Here is an 18,797-nt window from a genome sequence, read left to right on the forward strand (position 1 = left end):
GGTAGGTTTGGGGAGTGGAGCAGCAAACTACATCTGTAGCGGAAAAGTGATTTTGTGCAGGACTGGCTTACTCTTCCCACCTCGGATAGGCCACAGGTCCCAAGCTTGGGAGGAAGGGGGTATATGTCTCCTTCACCCATGGTATCCTGGACCACTCCTCCCCAACCCTCCCCAGCCCCCAGGCGCCCCCTCCCCACAGTGGCCCAACGGTGGGGAATCTTCTCACTAGCTCATCACCTGGGTAGGGGCTCCTCTGAGGCCTCTGCCAGCACCTGCCGAGGCACAAAAGCCTTTGGGAGAGATTTCCTTTGCCAAACACACAGAGAACGCAGATGCAGGGCATTTTTGTTTTCGGTGTGGTTTATTTTTTAAACCCACTTGTAGTTTGGGTTCAGCTGGAAAGCAGGACATACCGAGGGAGGGAAGGTGGTCGCATGAGCAGAGTTCCGCTGCAGCTTTGGCGGGAAGCCCCAGGCCCCTGCTCCGGGGAGGTAGGACCCGTCACCAGGCTCCCAGCTGGCTCAGGCGAAGCGGGCAGCCTTTCTGTGCACGTGTCCCGAGCGGAGGAAAGTTGCCATTTCTCTGATCTGCAGCCTCAAAGGCTCAGCCCGAGGTTTCCCAACAGAGTGCCGGCAGCTGAGGGACAGGACTCCATGGGCAGGCCGGACAGTCTGTTGGACGAGGAACACTGGCTGGCTTCTGATGCCAGATAAGAGACTGGGGCTTGGCGTCTGGGCAGCCCCGTGGGGCTGCTCTTGCGGTGGCCTGGCTGTCTGGGCCCCCGCCCCTGCAGCTGCCCAGGGCGTGATCAGTGGTACGTTTCCCACACCCCCCTCCCCATCCCTCAGAGAAAATAAAATAAAATAAAAATTAGAATAAATACCGACTCGGCCAACATTTACATTTACATGGATGGACAGGACGATCCCCAAACTTTAAAGGTGTACAGACTGGTTAAGGAAGGACGAGCAGACGAAAGTGGGTTTGAGGGGGGTGCAGACTCTTGTGGAGGATGGTGAGGTCCCGCCTTGTGCAGGGGAGGCTGGGGGCCTTCTTGGGGCTGTGGTCCCAGAGCTTAGGCAAAGCCACAAGGCCATGGGAGCAGGAACAGGCCGGCTGCCTGAGAGGAAAACAATGACTACCTCGTCTTGACTGTCGGGGGAGAGACCGAGACAGGACCCGCATCAGATGGCTGGACTTTGCCTCCTCTGTGCCAAGGAAGCCACAGGCGAGGAGGGAGAGCCACGCAAGCATTAGAAACGCAATATCCAGTTTAGCCTCCCATCAAATACATTCAGAGGTCAACTTGGATATGGCCTCCCTCACTCAGCAGGGGAGATCTGGCCTGGAGAGGGGGCGGAGGTCTGGGGGCGCCCGCCTCTGCCCCCCAGTTCCTGTCTGAGTAGTCTCCCGTGGGAAGCTGCCTCAGTGTCTCAGATTTTAGGCTTTACTCTTATTTCCTTAAAAAAAATTTTTTTTTTTAATGTTTTCCTTCCATGTCTGAAGAAGTAGCAGCAACCCACATTTAGAAAAACAGCTTAAATTGTTATTCGGATCGGCTAGGAAGCGCTTTCAAGCAGTGGAATATACTAGGCAAACCATATGTCTGGAGCCACGGTGACGCGACACGTAATTAAAAATATATTTATATATGTTTACACATTTATACCTCGCTTCTTCCCACTCTGGTCCTAACAGTCAAGGAGGGGTTGGCCGTGAGGCAAGACCACCAAGGAAGGCTGTTAGGAGGAAGGGCATTAAGCTCACGGTGCCCGACACGCTCCTCGCCTGGCTTTCCAGGGGACGTCAGCCCCCTGAGTCCGTGGTATCTGGGGCCCCTTCATAAAGCTCGCTCTCTGAGCCCAAGGTAGGGGTGGGAGACCCACTCCCCTGCCTCCTCGACTTTCGACCTCACTCGCAGGCCCTCTCTCTTCTTCCAGAGCCCTGCTTCATTCTCAGTAGATGTGCTCATGCGTGCCCGCGCGCGCACACACACACACACACCACTGGAGGGAAGCAGGGCCCATTTCGGCCCAGGTGCGGCTCTCTGAGGGCTGCCAGGGCCTGGCTGCTTGCCCGGCCTCGGCTGCCGACTCCTCGGGACCATGATTTCCCTGGTGCCCGCTCTGAGCATCCAAACATCAACCCGGCTCTTCTCTCAAGGCCTCCTGTGGGGCCTCTGGGGTCCCTGGGTCCCAGGCTGAGCCAAAGGTGTAGGCTGAGGAGGAAAGGGAGTGAGGAGAAGCTTGGGAGGAAGGGGCCAGGAGGGCGAAGGCGGAGGCCAGGGCCAGCGCGGGCTCCTTGGCAGCGGTGACCGACCCACTCCAGGTGAACCGGGTCCCCATGCCTTGTCCCCAACAGGCTCTTTCTGGGGACTGCAGGCAGGTGGCAGCTGGTGGGGAAAGCCAGGAAGTACGGAGGAAGCTGCTCCCCACGCCACCCGCCTCCTCTCCGAGACTCAACAAAGGGGATTTCCTCCAGCCTGACCGGACCAGGCAACCAGTGGGCCTCCAAGGTGACCCAGAGAAGGACTGGCCTCAACCAAGGAGCAAGTGAGGGAGCTGCTGGGCTCTGAGGTCGCTTTGCAGGGGCTCATCAAAGCGTGGGCTCCGGACCAGGAGATGGGCTGTGTGGACGCCAGTGACAACCCGAAGCCAGCCTCCCAGGGCCCAACACGCATCCTCCTTTCTAGCCATCAGAGAAGGAGCTGCTCCCAGGACTTGGCCCCTCCAAGAACCCCCAGACTTGTTCCCAGCCTGGAAAGCTAATGGCTTGCTGGGTCCCCTGATGGTCCCCACGACTCAATGAATTCACCCCTTCCCGACAGCCCTGGGGCTGCAGTGCCACAGCCCTCCCGGGGCACAGACCGTGGCTATGGGCTAGGGCACTGGCACAGCCCGTTTAGCTAGCCCTGGGGAGCCCTGCGGGGCGCCCCCATTCTCCCTCCAGTGAGAGCTTGGGACAAGACCTGTGTGTGGAGCGGGGAAGCATCACCGGGCGTTTTGGTTTTAATTCGCCAGCCTCGTTCTGAGCCCGGTTCACTATAAGGCCCCGGGGCAGGACGGGTTTAATGCTTTCCCAGCAGCGACAGTATCAGCCCTTTGAGGGAGGAAGCTGGAAAAAGAGAGAACAGAGGTACTGGAAGCCGGGGCCTGAGGGGCACAGGGTTCCAGCGGGTTCCCCTGCCAGGGCAGAAGTTTCCAGTTACCCTAATTGGCTACTGGCAAGCTGTCTGTGGCTAGAATCCTTCCAGAGGGGGCCGGGTTTGATCTCCCTCTCATCAGGGGGTCCTCGCGGTGCTGAGTGTGAGATCACATTGCGGGCCCTTTGCGTTGAGAGAGGAGACTTCAAAGCAGCTGACTTTTGAAAAAATAAAACACAATGAAACGAAAGAGTGCAAGTAGAAGGAAAAACTCCATCTCTCCTCCAGGCCCCAGGCCCGCCCCCGGCCCCCTGGGCCTGCAGCTTGAGGGCTGGAAGTGGGGAGGGTGGAGCATGAAGGTTAGAGGAGACGCCTCTGTCCCCCCGCTCGGCCGTGAGGACAAAGGCCGTCAATTGCGGGCGGCTGGTGGGGACCGTGCCTGCCTTTGTACTCCCGGACATCTGCTACATGTCGCCTGCTGCCAGTTGGCGACTGTGGCTGACAGCATGCGGGAACAATGCGAGCCCGTCTCCGACCCAGTTTTTCAGCCTTCTGAGGTCCTTTCTGACCCAAGCTGTACCCTGCGTGCAGGCTGCCAAGGCCTCTGAGGAGTCACAGAGATGAACCCCTTGCACACAGCCCTGCTGGGGACATGTTGCATGGGAGGGGGCGGGGAGGAGTGGAAGTGAGCGGGGGGGAGGGCCGGGCCACCGTGAGGAAGAAACATGCTCCCCTTACTGGTGTGAGCTGCTGCATGCTCGGGCTGGGGGGCTCGGATAGGGGGGCGCTCCTCCTAGGGCTTTGGTCCCTTCCCCGTCTGGCTCCATACTGGCCGCCGGCTCTGCTTGCCTTCCTCCCCATTTCTTTCTGCTGGCAGGGCCACCCCTGTCCTCCCGCCTGTCCATCTGGCTCTGTGCACCAGGGCCCCAGCTGCCCTCGGGCCACCCGCCAGGCCCCCTGGCTGTCAGGCTGTCAGTTTCTGGATGGTTCTGTTGTAGTACTGCGTGATGGGGGGCGTCAGAGGGTTCCAGCTGTTGGCGTGGAGCTCGATGACCTCCAGCAGCAGGGACCGGGTCAGCATCGACTCCGAGGGGCACAGCATCTTGTCGCGGGCGCTGGCCAGGAGCTCTGCCATCATCTCGGGCAGCTGCTCCTCCAGCAGTCGGCCTGTGCTCTGCAGCTGCGGGCAGAGAAGTGGGGTTAGGACGTGAGCTGGGCCCTGAAAGGGCTCCTGACCCACCTTGGTTAGGGGTGCTGGGGGCAGGAACGGGAAATAGCTGGATTATCCCAGGAAGGCGCAGGCCCAGGCCTCTATGCCACAGGGCAGAAGGATGGAGAGTGTGGAGGGTGGACACAGCCAATGCGAGAGCCCACATTTAATACCCAATCTGCCGGAGGAATAAGAGGGGTCAGAATATTGCCTGCTGCCCAGGGCTGCTAAGAGTCCTCACCAGGAACACGCTGCTTCTCCCTTCATCCACTTGCCTCCCCTCCTACAGGAAGCCTTCTTTGACTATCGCCCACAACCTCAATGGCCGTGTGACCTGCTTCCTTCAAGAGTGACCAGGTGGCACCGTGTCAATTTTCACTTGCTGGGATGTCTCTCTGGAAACGAACTTGGTCATTATTACCTGCATGTGTCCGTGTGGAACCCGAGAGCAGGGATGAGGTCTCCTGTTTCTCTCTTTCCTTCTCTCCTGCCCCCAATCGCACCTACATACCCCCAGAACTGACCCCTGCCCACACCTGTGACACGAAGGGGAGGAGAGAAATATGAACTGGGGCAGAAGGCCAGCCAGAGGGCCTGCCCCCAAGAGAGGCCCCTGGTCATCTCGAAAAGCCCCCTTAGGAAGAAGGAGCCCCGATCCTCTGGATCAGCGCACCCTCGGCCGGCAGCCCGTGCAGCTCCTCTCCCTATAATCTAAGTCCCCATCTCTGCCCCACCTCCAGCCTCAGCCCACCCGCTTTTTCAAGGCTCTGCCTTCTTCACGAAACCTTCCCTGACCTTTCTGGCCCACTCGGACCTCTCTCCTAACTCCTCAGGGATGCATGCTCTGTACCCATATTTATTCTCTACACCGTCCCATCCACTCTGTGCATGTGACAGAGGTCTCTATCTCTAGCCAGACCACAAGCTGTCTGGAGGCAGGGACCATGCTTTCTCCTCCCCTCCTATCTCCCCTGCCTGGAGCCCCGGCGTGCCCTGGGTGTGGGCCCTGGAAGCTCCTCTCCTCACCACGCTCCACTCTGAATGTCCCTGGGCTGTTTTCTTTCTTTCTTTTTTTTTTTTGGCCACGCCGTGCGGCTTGCAGGATCTTAGTTCCTCGACCAGGGATCGAACCTGTGTCCTCAGCAGAGGAAGCGCGGAGTCCTAACCACTGGGCCGCCAGGGGATTCCCCTTGGACTGTTTTCTGAAGGCACAGCTTTGTCCCTGTAACTGGGCCAAAGCCAAGTGTCTGAAGGAAGATCCCGGAGAGCAGAGGCCACACCTTGGGAACAGGAGTGGGACCTCCCATGGGGGCTGCTTGGAAGTGGACAGTGCCAACCTGGGGGTTCAAGCCTCAGCACCTCCCCCCAAACCCCACACCACTGAAGCCAAAGAAGATATGTGGGGGCAGGGCATCACCTAAAATCTCCTAAGTCATTTATGTGGTGCACCTGGCCGAGGAGGAGGTGGTCTTGGGGGCAGAGGGAGAGTGGACGATGCTAGCACTCCACCCTTCCCGCCAGAGAGCCGGCAGTTCCCTCTCCTCCAGCAGAAGTCCACATCCACTCAGGAAGCCGTCCGCCACCAGCCACGCTCGACACGCCCTTGCCCTGGACCCGTGGATGCCTCCAGTGGTCCTTGAGCCCCCATAACCGTTAAGGCGAGAGGGACGCACAGGGTCTGAGGTGGGAGGTGTCTAAGCCACGCTGCTTACCTCCATTGAGCAGCACAGGACGGCATCTTCCTTCACATCCTGAGATTGCAAGAGCTGGAAGAGAGCGGCAGAGAATTCCGCTTAGGATGGGTGCACTGCTCTCAGCCCCCTGCAGCCCAGAACAAGCATCTCCCAGGGGCGGGCCAGAGAGGCAGCCCACAAAGGACGGAGGGCAGCAGGGGCACTGCCCCAGGAAGCAGTGATTTCTCTGACGGGATCTAAGCAGCTAGAGGACGGCCGTAGTCACGGAGCGTGGGCATCCCGGCCAGGTCAGAGGGCTTGACTAGAGGCCATGGCCGAGCAAGGCCACAGGTGGGTTTGAAGGCAGCGGCAAGCATGCTGGGATCATCAGCTATGAGCAGCTGGTCAGCAAAAATGAAATTCGCATAGATTTCCTGATTAGTGAGAGGGGCTCAGCCATGGTCTCAGGTGCTCCTGGGCCCTGGTTATAGGAGGACTTGCAGAAATCACAGCAGTCTTCTCTACCGGCCCAGCAATGTGAGCCTGCAAAGCCATGCAGACTGTTCCAGAGGGTGGAATTGCTTCCTGACCAAGGCCACGGCCGGGAGGCTCAGCACGGGGACTGGCCACCCCACCCCCGTCCGGGCTTTCCTCTATGTGCTGCATTTCATTCATTCAGTCTCTCTCCCTCTCTCTCTAAATTGAGACATAACTCACGTAACATCACGTTCACCATTTTTAAGTGTACAATTCAGTGACTTTTAGATTCACAAGGTTGCGCGACCATCACTACTAACTCTAGAATACGTTCATGGCTCCCAAAAGAAACCTGTACCCATTAGCGGTCAGTCCCCTTTCCCCCGCCACCCCCACCCCTGACAACCCCTAACCCCTTAATCTCTATAGATTTACCTATTCTGGACATTTTATACAATGGAATCATATAACACGTGATTTTTTTGTGAATGGCTTCTTCCACTTATAATGTTTTTAAAGTTCATCCATGTTGTAGCCTGTGTCAGTTCTTCATTCCTTCTTGGGGTTGGAAGATATTCCACTGTATGGACACACCACGTTTTGTTTATCCACTCATCAGTTGATAGACATTTGGGCTGTCTCCACTTTTTGGCTGTCGTGAACAAGGCAGCTATGAACACTTGTGTACAAGTTTTTGTGTGGACATGGGTTTTCATCTCTTGGGTACGCACCTAGGAGCGGAATTGCTGGCTCATGTGGTAACTCCACGTTTAGCTGTTTGAGGACCTGATAAACTGTTTTCTACAGTGGCTGTGCCATTTTTCATTCCCTCCAGCAGTGCCTAGGGTTCTGATTTTTCCACAGCATCACCAATATTTGTTATTTTCTGCCTTTTTCCCCATTTTTTCCCAGGTCACTTTCCAGCTTTCCTTGGAGACTTCTGGATCACTCCAGCCCATGGTGCCCACCCCTGCTTCTCACTCCCGAGCACCCCCTGGCTTTCCCACCGCTCAGCATTCCACACAAGTGGCAAGACATCTTCCAGTGTGAACTGTGGCCTCCTGAAGGCAGGGCAGTGTGACGTTCATCTCTGCTGCCCTTTAACACCTAGCACAGCTCCTGGCAACAGCAGGGATTCGATAAAGGTGGGTCGATATGATTTATGCATTGTTTTTGTTTTTTGTTTTAAAGGAAGGGCGGAGGGTAAGGAGACAGCACAAGAGGAAGGCATTTTTAGGGTCAGCTTCCTTGTCCACTAACCGAGAACTGGAGTCAAGGTTTCTGATCTGGGCATGACGCGTTCAAGGAGGGTGAAATCACACACAGCCCCGGGGACTGTTCTCACTGCAGACTCGAAATCCAAATTCCACACACCCTCCTTAACTTCCCCCTTCTCCTGTCATATTGCCCAGGGTCTCCCCCAGCAGAAGCCGCAAGCAGTCACATCGGAGGGGCTGAAGAGGCATGCATTAAATGTCAATTGAGTCCAAGGGCCAGATCAGTGTGGGCTGCTCTGCCCAGAGATGCTCTCAGGGACCAGACCTCCTTCCTCTTCGTATCTCGGTAGGGCTGGGCATTAACTGATCCCACAGTAGACACGCCGAAAAAGAAATCATTTGGGGATGAAGGAGCAGAGGTAGGTCTCAGGCTGCTCAAAAGATGAGCTGGTGGAGAGCAAGGGACAACCCGGGGAAGGTAAGTGTCGGCCATGCAGTGACAGGCGCTGACGGCCATTGGTGGGCATGCTCGGCCCAATGACACACTTCTGACTCTGGGCCTTTGTGCTCTTGTCAGCCAGGAATTCTCAGCCACCACCTGTCTGCAGACCTTCCTTCCTCAGTTTACTCAGGGCTCTGCCCCGACATCACCTCATCCACCAGGGATTCCCTGACCGGCCTGCGTGTAAGTGATCCCGCCGTTCACCTCCTGGCTTACTTCTCTCCACAGCATCTCTCACCCCTGACATACGATCTATTTGTTTGTCTGCTGTCTCCCCCAGGGGAAGGCAAGCTCCAGGAGGGCAAGGCCTGTTTGGTCCATTCTCTTCCCGAAACCTGGCACCGTGCCTGGCACATAGTAAGCACCTGGAAGTATTTGCTAACAAATATGCCTTGAGTAGCAGGGAGAAAACCCACCCAGCTGGGAGGGTCTGCGAGTGAGGAGGGACTAACCTTGAGCCGCAGCCCCAGGGCAACTCACCCCAGCGCATGCGCCTGAAAAGGCGACAGTGAGCGGGACTTGGATACCTCCACCCCACAGGCTTCTCCTGTCAGAGCAGACACGGCACAAAATTATCATCAGTGTGTCTGCAAACGTACAGCGTGTGTGGAAACAGAAGTTGGTGTGACTCTCTAAACGGCAATTGGGTGATAGCTATCAACACTACAAGTGTACAAACCCTCTGAGCGGCGATACTACTTCCAGGAATTTATTCCACACCTGCCCCCCGCTGCCCACATATGCACCATGACATGGATATAAGGTTTTTGCTGCACTTTTGCAAACAGCTTGAATGGCTACCAACAAGGGGACCGGTTAAATTATGAGGATACATTTGCACAGAGGAATACTCTACAGCACACAGCTGTCCACCCTCCTCCCCATGCCAGCGTCTGCTTCTGGAGTTTTCTTGCCCCGCAGGGCTGCAGCCCCTCAAGGGGAGCCAAGGGAAGCTTCCACTGAGTCAGTGTCTGGGGGGAATTCTGGGGGTCACACTAGGAAGGACCTCTCTCATCTAGAAAACCCTGGAAGCAGGTTCTGGAAAAAGCTGGGGGGAGGTGACTCACCTTGCAGCAGGCGTACCGAGTCATGGGTACTGGACCACGGGTTGGTTCCAGCATCCAACCCAGCCTGCTCTGGGAGGGGGCTGGTTCCAGGACTTGGAGGGCCCTGACTGTCTCGGGGGGAAGGTGGGCGTAGCCCCACTGACTCTGCACGGAACATGAGGACAAATATTAAGAGAACTCTATGAGGTTTGCTGGGACTTCTTTCTGATGGTAACTTTGTTCCTGAATAGATTTCCCACAGTGCTTAGCAGGAAGAGAAACCTTAAAATAAAAATTGCTGGTAGAAATCACAAGAAAGGGGGAAAGTCGGGTATCTGGTGGGAAGGGAACTCCCTGAGACAGAGTGGGTGGTGGCAGCCATTTGGGGACGAGGGGAGCAGGCAGAACTGGGAGCTTATGGGAAGGAAGAAAGGGGTCCTGCTCTGGGTGCACCTAGCATGTTGGCTGACACATAGTAGGTGCTAGTAATGACTGTCATGGGAAATTGAGATGAACCTGGGATCATGTTCCGTTCTGAGACCAGCTTCTTAGGGGTCCTGGGGCTTCGGGACATGGGAGGTAACACGATGGGAAATTCTATGAACAGCCGGGGCCGGACAAGTACTAGATGCTCTGAAATGTGACTGTTTCTCCCTCCAAGCGGCCCTCCGACTTCTGCCCGCACTGCGTGGACAGCCTCGTGGAGCCTCAATGCTTCTGCCAGCACTTTGCCCAGATGAGCAGGTGTCTCCTCTTTCCTTCTATGGCCCGAGGCCCGCCTGCCCTCCGTCTGCTCCCCGGTGACGGTTCAGAACTGCAGAGCCGGTCCAGGGCTTCCCGTTCTTCCTTCCTTTTCCACATCTTAGTGACTGGACTACCTCCTCCCTTCTGCACACCCAAACCCCCGCAGGCCTGCTCCCTCCCTGGGGGGCTCTGGGCTCTGTGGGGACAGACTCAGGGTGGGGACTCTCAAGCAGGGCTGTGGGCAGGCTCTCACCCCAGAGCCTCTCCTCCCACCTTATCTTTCACTGGTTGTTTGGGAAAGTCTGTGTTGAGCCAAGAATCACATCGAGTGATAGGCCCTCTCGCAAACGGCCTGCTGGGTTTTCTCAAGGAAGTGGGGGAGGACTGACAGGCTTTCACTGTACTTTTCCTCTGCAGTTCCTGGGATGCAGAGTTCGGGAGGGGAATGGGTGCTGCAGACCACGTCCTACTCTCCCCCGAACGCTATCTCGGCCTGTCCGTTGCCAGCTTTTGAGGGCGGACCCTTGGAGCCTTAGAGCTGAAGGGCTGCAGAGAGGACGTCCCCTCAGCCCCCATCATCACAGCTGGGAAGTCCCACCCTGCTGCTCTGTGTGGTGGAACGAGAGGCCGCTGGCCTTACCCCGGGGGAGCACTTGACACATGCTACGGGGCTCCCTCCCCAGGACCCCTGTCAGTGTCACTCTGAGAGGCTCCAGTGCCTCTGGGTGATCAACGGCTTCTCAGGGATCCGTCCTTGTCTCGCTCTTTGTGGGCAGTGTCCAAGGGCAAGACCTTTCCACTCTTTTCTGTCTTGGCCAAAACTTACCTGTTTTGTGTTCCACTTCTTCATGGCTTGCTTTCCTAAAACACAGCTAGTTTCTGGACAAATGAATCCCTGCTGGTACACTGAGGGGGCCAACTCTGTTGTTTATGCGTGTTCTATTTGGGGTCTTCTGGAGACAATGCTTCATTTAACTCCAAGCAACTCTCAAAAAGTAGTGGCGACTTGAACAGATTCTTGTCCACCCGTGTCCACAACAGTGTGATTCACAACAGGCAAGGGGTGGGAGCAACCCAAGTGTCCACTGATGGATGAATGGATAAACTCAGTGTGGTCCATCCATACAATGGAATGTTATTCAGCCTTAAAAAGGAAGGAAATCCTATCACATGCTGCGACATGGACGGACCTTGAAGACCTTATGCTGAGTGAAATAAGCCAGTCGCAAAAGGACAAGTATTGTAGGATTCCACTTGTATGAGGGACCTGGAACAAATTCATAGAGACAGGAAGTAGAATGGTGGTTGTCAGGGGCTGAGGAAGAGGGACTAGGGAGTTAGTGCTTAATGGGGACAGAGTTTCAGTTTTGCAAGATGGGAAAGTTCTGGAGACGGATGGTGGTGATGGTTGCACAACGACGTGAATGTGCTTAATGCCACTGAACTGTCCACTTTAAAATGGCTAAAATGGTCAATCTTATGCTTGCTTTTTTTTAAACCACGATTTAAAAATGGTTTAAAAGCAGTGGCACGGAGCAGGTACTCTTTGGTGGGCAGGTCATTCTCTGCCTGGACAGGACTGTCCCCTTTCTCTGCTATCTCTTCGGAAGAAAAGCTGTAGGGATGGAGGAGACAGGGCTGCAGACCTGGGGGCTGAAGGCCCCGGGGGTGGGGGAGGAGCAGCCCACTCGTCAAAGTCTCTGGCACAGAAAGGAGTGTGGGCGGGCCGGGTCAGGCACCCTGGAACAGCGAAATGTGTTTCTTGGACGAGAATCCAAGGCAATTGTGCGAGCCCACACAGTGTTTGTTGGGAAGCTAATGCATTCCTGTCCTATTGTCTCTGCCGGAGACTTGTTGTGGGCACACCCTTCATATCCTCCCTCGGGGAGAGGCCAAGGTGCTTCGAGTCAGGCTGTGGGCGGCTGGACAGCAGAGGGAGAAAGGAGCCTGGTGGGAGCACCTCGGAGTCCCCGGGGGAAGGAAGCCAGGGCAGGACCATGCCGCCCAAGGGGTGCCCTCAGTGCAGCCAAGCTGGTTGCTTGGGATGCCACCCTGTGGGGAGGGAAAGAGGGTGCTGATGGAGGGACCCTGGGGCCGTCTTCCTGTGCGGGAGGGGAGTGAGTGCTGGAGATCACAATTTCTTCTAGCCACCCCCCGCCCAAGCTCCCCCAACCACCTCAGCTCACCAACAGCTTGGTTCCAACCCTGGTAGAACAAACCCAGACAGCCTAATGCAGCCCCAGTAAAAGCTCTGCCAGTCCCCACCTGCAGGAGCCCCTCTTTTGAAGGTAGTCAAGGGTAGGCTGGGAGCAGCAACAAAGGAGCAAGAGTGAGGAGATTTCAGAGTGTGTGTGATTGGCTGGTTTGCTGGGGAACAAACCCAGAGCTCTGATTGGCTGGCTGGGCCTACAGAAGGGCAGTGGCAGGATACCCTGCAAGCATGGAAGAAGTAGTGGGAAGAGGAGAGAGAAAAAGAAGAAGCAAGAATGGGAGGTGCAGGTCTCCAGGGGCTGAGGAAGCCACAGTGATGGGCACAAGCCTTGACGGTGGAGAGATGGGGAGAGGCAGAAGAATGAGGCAGAGCCAGAGGAGATGGCCCCGATGCGTGGCACGTGGTCTAGAATGGTGGCCGGGGCGAGGAGCTGCACAGGGCCACCTGTATCTCAGGAGGGCCCTCAGGTTCGAGTCAGGGCATCTCCACCCTGTGCCTCTGGTGGACCTGGACCAGCATCTACAGCTGAGTCTAGAGGACAGCTCCTCATAATGGCCTTGAATCTTCAAGAAGAGGGTCAATTACATCTGGGTCTCTTCAGGGAGGCAGGGAAGTAGATAATCTAGCCACAAGAGGCCGTCATCAAAAACGTGCAGAAGCAGGGCTTCCCTGGTGGCGCAGTGGTTAAAAATCCGCCTGCCAATGTAGGGGACATGGGTTTGAGCCCTGGTCTGGGAAGATCCCACATGCCGCGGAGCAACTGCCTGTGCGCCTGCGCTCTAGAGCCCACGAGCACATCTACTGAAGCCTGTGTGCACCTCAACGAAGAGTAGCCCCCGCTCTCTGCAAGTAGAGAAAGCCCACACGCGCAGCAATGAAGACCCAATGCAGCCAAAAATAAATAAATAAAATAAATAAAAACAAAAAACAAAAATCAAAACGTGCAGAAGGTTTGGCTTCTCACTAAGAGTAACTCCGGGCATGCCACTTAGTCACCCTGCACTTCAGTTTCCTCACTTGAGAATGGGGAGAATACTTGCCTAGAATTGTTTTGAGAGTCACTGGAGATAATGCATGTGAAAGAGTTCTGAAAAGTGCAAAGCTTGATTCAAATGCAAGGTGTTATTATTGTTATTAAATGTATATCTTCATAAACATGTATCTTTCCTGAAGATCTCGACCCACTTTGTAATGTACCATCCCATTTATCCCCGTGACACTCTTGTGGAGACAGGGAAAGGACACAGGCATTATTATCTCTGCTTAATAGACAGAGAAACCGAGGCTCAGTAGTTCGTGACTTACTTACACAAGCCAGACAGACAGTAAGTCTGGGAAGAACTAGAAAGTGCTTAGAAGCCCTGGGTCAGCATCCTTTTCCTTGGGGAATTACTTTAATTTCTCCCACATTAGCTAATTCTTACTTTGCTGGTTGGAGCTCATAATTCTTTTTTTTTTTTTTTTTTTTTTTTTGCGGTACGCAAATGGCCTCTCCCATCGTGGAGCACAGGCTCCGGACGCGCAGGCTCGGCGGCCATGGCTCACGGGCCCAGCCGCTCCACGGCATGTGGGATCTTCCCGGACCGGGGCACGAACCCGCGTCCCCTGCATCGGCAGGCGGACTCTCAACCACTGCGCCACCAGGGAAGCCCCATAATTCTTACTTTTGTTGATTGGTGATGATAATCAACCCGGGCCTTCACAAAACTGAATTGATTTTACCTATTCTTTTTCTGCATTGGCCACCATCTCTCCATCTACGCATGCATGCATGCATCCATTTAGCCATCCGTTCTTTTATCCACCCACACATCATGTATCCAGCCTTCCATCTACCCACTCATCCTTTCACCCATCTTCCTATCTACCCATCTACCCTCTCACCCACTCACCATCCAGCCATCCATTCAGCCAGCCAGCCATCCTTCGACAACATTTATGGAACACCTACTATGTACTAAACACGGTGTAAGTACCGGGATAACAAGGAGAATAAAACTTGTAACTTAGAGTCTAGTAGGGAAAACAGAGAGATTGTGCTAGGTATGTGGGGTTGGAGCCTGGGACGGAATGGTGGCGGTGAAGAACACGCCAGGCACGTGCCCCAAGCGGCAGCACATGGCATATGCACAAAAAAAAAAAAAAAAAAAAAAGGTGAACTAATGGAGTGCGCTGGTGAATAACAAGCATTTCAAGAGGCTAAAATATACGGTGCTGGGGGAGAGAGAGCATATGATGATACAGAAGGCCAGGGCCACATCCTAAAGGGCTCTAGATGCCATGCTACTGGGTTTGGATTTTATCCTAAAGGACTGCAGAGCCACCGAAAAGAATTGCAACTGGTGCGTAGGATGACACTGTTTGCAATGTGGAGAGTAGACTGGAGCTGGGTGGGGTGGTGGGAGAATCGGAGGCAAGGAGACCAGTGAGAAATTATGGCGGCTCGAGTGAGGGCAGGGACAATGGGAGGAGATAGCTTAGGAGGCAGAAGTAAAGGTGAGGAAAGGGACAATGCGGAAGGTGGATAAGCCCCGGGTTTGGGGCTTGTCCGCGGAATAAACTGTGGTGCCACCAGCGCTATTAGGAAGGCAGGAAGAGTTGGTTCTGGAAAAAAGGAATGAGTTCAGCGTTAGAAATACCAAGCCCACCATCCTTGCGGGTCATCAGGGACGAAGACTAGTGGGAGACTGGCCACCTGTGACTATCAGTGCCCAGGTGTGAGTCAAGGCCACAGGTGTGACCTGGGGAATGACGTGGAATAAGAGAAGATGGTAAGAGCTCCAAACCCGGAAACAGCAACATCGTAAGGGCGGCAGAGGAGGAGGAACCCCCAAAGGAGGAAGAGGGTGGTCAGGCAAGTAAGCAGAGCAGGAAAAAGTGACGTCATAGAAGCCAAGGGAGTGCTAAGAAGTCAAGGTCACTTCTTGTCGACAAGGTCAACAGTGTCAAAAGCTCAGAGAGGTCAAGTGAGATGAACAATGACCAGGGCCCCCTGGATTTGGTGATTAGGAGAGCACAGGCGACCTTTGCTACGATGACTTCATACAGGGAGGGGTGGGTGGAAGCCTGGGTAATGTGGAGCTGGAGAGACAGAGCGAGGGCAGGAAGTGGAGAGAGAAAGAGCTGACCATTGCTTTTTCTTTGGGGGTTTCTGTTCTTCCTTCTCTGTCTCTCACTCTCCTTTCCTCCTCCGTCTCTCTTTTTTTGGGGGCGGGGCAGGGAACTTGCCTATGGAAGAGAAGAAGGGTAGGATGCTAGGAAAAAGAGACTGGCCCAGGGTCCGGGGGAATGGTCGGTACAGCGGGAGAGACTTGAGCAGGGGCAGAGATGAGCACATAGCGTGCGGGAGAGAGGAGAGGACTGATGCCTGAGTTAGCCTTAAATAAGACAAAGGCTATCACTCCCCTGAAGTGGACAGGAAGCACGAGTGTGGCTGTGGATAGGTACCCGTGTAATGCTCACGCTGCCCGGCCTGTCTGGGCAACTAGGAGATTAGTGTTGTTTTACATTCATTACTTATTACCGTCATTCTGTGACTGCCTGCGTTTCAGACATCCCCGGGATAGGGGAATTTGCCCCAACTGTCACTTTTCCACTAGCCTAATAAGAAGACCCGGTGTGGCAGCTATGGTCAGATGTCAAGGAAATTCATGGTTCTGAACTGGACTTCAGTCCAAGCTTGTGCCCTGTGGTCTGGCTGTCTGCCCTCCTAACTAAGACGGGCAGGCACCCTAACTGTGGACCAGGCGCCCTGGAGGGAATAATTAGCCTCCTTCCTGCAGAGCTTGCAAACCGCCCGTACAAAGTGGCCACAGTAAATGTCACATGGGGGAATGCTTCATCCCACAGCTGGCCCCAGGGGGTGGAAACGTAATCTGGGGCTCAGAGCAGACACTGAATCCTTCTGCAGACACCAGAGCCAGAGGACGGGGCCACGGCTCCAATGCCTCCTCTTGGGGGCCAAGCCCTGGCCGGTAGCCTGGACAGGAGGCAAGTTCTGTTCATGTAGTCCCTCCAGACATGAGTTCCCGGGACCCTGCGTCGGGGTTTGAAACATCAAGGACGTTGGTTGTGACTGCTATCAACACCTTCCAGCTTCTCCTTTAATGCCCTTGCCTTTCCTTCTAGAAGCCTTGTCTGTCCTCTTCTATATTCACTGCCCTGATGTCCATGGATCTCTCTTAAAGGGGGAACACAAGATGCCCGAGGTAGCCCTGAGGTTTTACCTTTCAGGAGGGGTCTCCTGAGGGCTGAGTCACACCTTCCGGGTCCTCAGTCAGTACCTGGCTTACATTTTTTGGAGTGCTGACTCCAGATGCCAAGCTCTGAACTTTGTGTGTGTTTTAAAATCCATTTTATCCTTTTACCAGTTTATCTGAGTTAAATACCATTGTAATTACTCTCATTGTATAACTGTAGAAACTGAGGCATGGAGAGTGAAATGAACTCCCCACGAGTGCACGGGTAATGGAAAAGCGGCTTTGGAACCCAGGTCTAGTCTGCCTCCAAAGTCAAAGGACATAACCGCTGCCCCATGAGTAAGTCCCACATAAATAAGACTAATGGCAAGAGGTCAGCAAAAGGTGGGGTGACCACACACCCCGGTTTGCCTGGGATGCTTCTCGTGTTCATCCCAAATAATTAGTAATATTCCTTTCGCTTTCAAAAGTGCCCTGATTAGGAGGGTACCTTATAACAGTCGCCTAGACAAGGGAAGGGGCACTGAGGGGCTGGGAGCCCCCCGTCTCCCATCACCACCCGACCAGTCAGTACACCTCTGGCCTGTTCCACCTCCCCTCCTGGTGCCTAAGTACTCCTGCCCACCTCTGAGCGGCTCAGCAGGTGGGGTGAGGAGAAGGGCTCCGAAGGCGGCGAAGCGGCCCTGCTCCCAGCGGGAGGCGGTGATCACTGCGGATCAGGGTACCTGCCGCAGGGCCTCACCTGGCCTCACCTGGGCTTACCAGCGAGAACCGCTCTCCAAGGATGGAAGCCGGAACAGGACGGAATTCTGTTAACAGGCTGCTGGCGGGGCCCTGGGGAGAGCAGTTGAAGGAGAGGCAGATGGGAAAGCAGTTGTTCTCCAAGCTTCCTCTGGTGGAGCCTGGCCAGGAGTGCCTGGCCTGGAGGCAATGGGTGGCACCTGGGACCGTCACTCCCTTGACAGCACCCTCTGGACGCCCCTCTGAAGGAATGACTGCATTTTGCGTCTGACTCAGCATCAAATAGTTCCCTGAGACAAGGGGAGGGGTTTGGGCTGGCTGGGGCCCAGGCCTGAGGCCTGGGACAGTGGGCAGACACCCCTCACGGGGCCAGTCTCTGAACGCACAAGTCTCTCCCGGCGCCTCCCCTGGCCCCTTCCCTTGGCTCTCTGCAGCCCCCCAACCTCCGCCCACCTGAGGCCTGGACTTGACCTTGCTGGCTTTGGGGGGAGGGTGTGATAAGCAGCTCGCTGGAGGGAAGTAGCTGCCTGCAAAGGCATTTTCCGCTCTCTAAAGTAAACAATCAAACAGGAAATTAATAGAGAAACCCACATCAATGGAAGGTTCAGGTTGTGATTTTCACAGCCCCAGAGCCAGGAAATTCAAAGTTATAGTTCCCATAGCAACTCGCCTGTAGAAGCTGCGGCAGCCGCTAGCTTGGAATGAGAACTTGAGGGGTCAACTAGGCCAGCCCCCTGCCTCCAGGAAGCGCAGCCCAGCAGCAAGTCTGAACGTGCTGGGGGTAGACTGCCCTTCTGAGGCTCAACAACAAGCCTGGGACAGAGTTAGGAGCTGCACGGCCTGGGCTCTACCTGCAGTTCTCAGAGCGACAAGCCTCGTATACTGCAGAATCAGCGGACTTCCTGGGGCTTCCGTTTTCCATGTTCCCCTCTTCCGGTTATCATTCCTGTATCCCCGTATTCTGTGAATGGGGAGGAATACTCATGCCTGCGAGACGCTGGAGCGAGGGGCTGTGCACTGCTTGCTTATTCTCTCTCGCGTCGCCCACCCCTCGTTCTACTTAGTCCCATCACGACCCCCCCAGCTCTATCCCAATTGCCCCCGAACTGTGTAACTGTCCTTTGCCTGCCCCCTTTCCCCTGGGTTGTTCTTCCTCCAAGAAACATCTCAGTTGATTGACAGGCAGCCTCCAAGGTGGCTCCATGGCTTGGATGGCCTCGTCTCTTCAACCTGCCCCTCCACCCCTTCTGGACCAAATATATGACATGAGCTCAACGCACACTTACTGCTCCCTTGGCTGATAAACGGGTAGCCTGAACGGAACCAGACGCAAGCCCTCCTCCTTCAAGCCTGTGCGGGGTTGTGTGTCTTGGGTGGGGTTTTCTTTTGTGTGACTCGTGAGGAGTCCCGCCTGGCAGGAAAGGAGATAAGGGCGTTGGAGCTCAACAGAGAAGGAAACAGTCTGGAATCCTTCCCCGAGAGTCACCCTGCCCTCCTACCCGAGATGGCCACGATAGCCGGCCGGCCTGATCGGCGCAGTTCTGCAGCCCAGGCCCGGGGACCCTTAACACGGGCCGAGGCAGGAGTGGGCACTTCCGGGCACCAGGCCTGTGGCAGAGGGTGCCCAGCCTGCC

General features: G+C 55.3%; 1 protein-coding gene across 11 annotated transcripts in view; it reads right to left on the bottom strand.

Annotated features, from left to right (window-relative positions):
• Window positions 1-342: 342 nt before the first annotated feature.
• Window positions 343-18,797, bottom strand: part of CTIF (cap binding complex dependent translation initiation factor) — a 307,297-nt gene continuing 288,842 nt past the window's right edge. For 8 of the 11 annotated variants that reach the window (XM_032654472.1, XM_032654471.1, XM_032654464.1 and 5 more), the window contains exons 11-12: window positions 18,450-18,574; window positions 17,947-18,124 (exon numbers count right to left, since the gene is read on the bottom strand). In XM_032654472.1, the coding sequence (XP_032510363.1) occupies window positions 17,965-18,124; window positions 18,450-18,574 (285 nt within the window). In that variant the 3' untranslated portion in view covers window positions 17,947-17,964. Of the gene's footprint in view, window positions 4,323-6,064; window positions 6,119-17,946; window positions 18,125-18,443; window positions 18,575-18,797 lie in introns of those variants that run through there. The other 3 variants (XM_032654473.1, XM_032654474.1, XM_032654475.1) reach the window with 3 other exon arrangements.

This window comes from Phocoena sinus, chromosome 14 (assembly GCF_008692025.1).
Source record: "Phocoena sinus isolate mPhoSin1 chromosome 14, mPhoSin1.pri, whole genome shotgun sequence".
Taxonomy (NCBI): Eukaryota; Metazoa; Chordata; class Mammalia; order Artiodactyla; family Phocoenidae; genus Phocoena; species Phocoena sinus.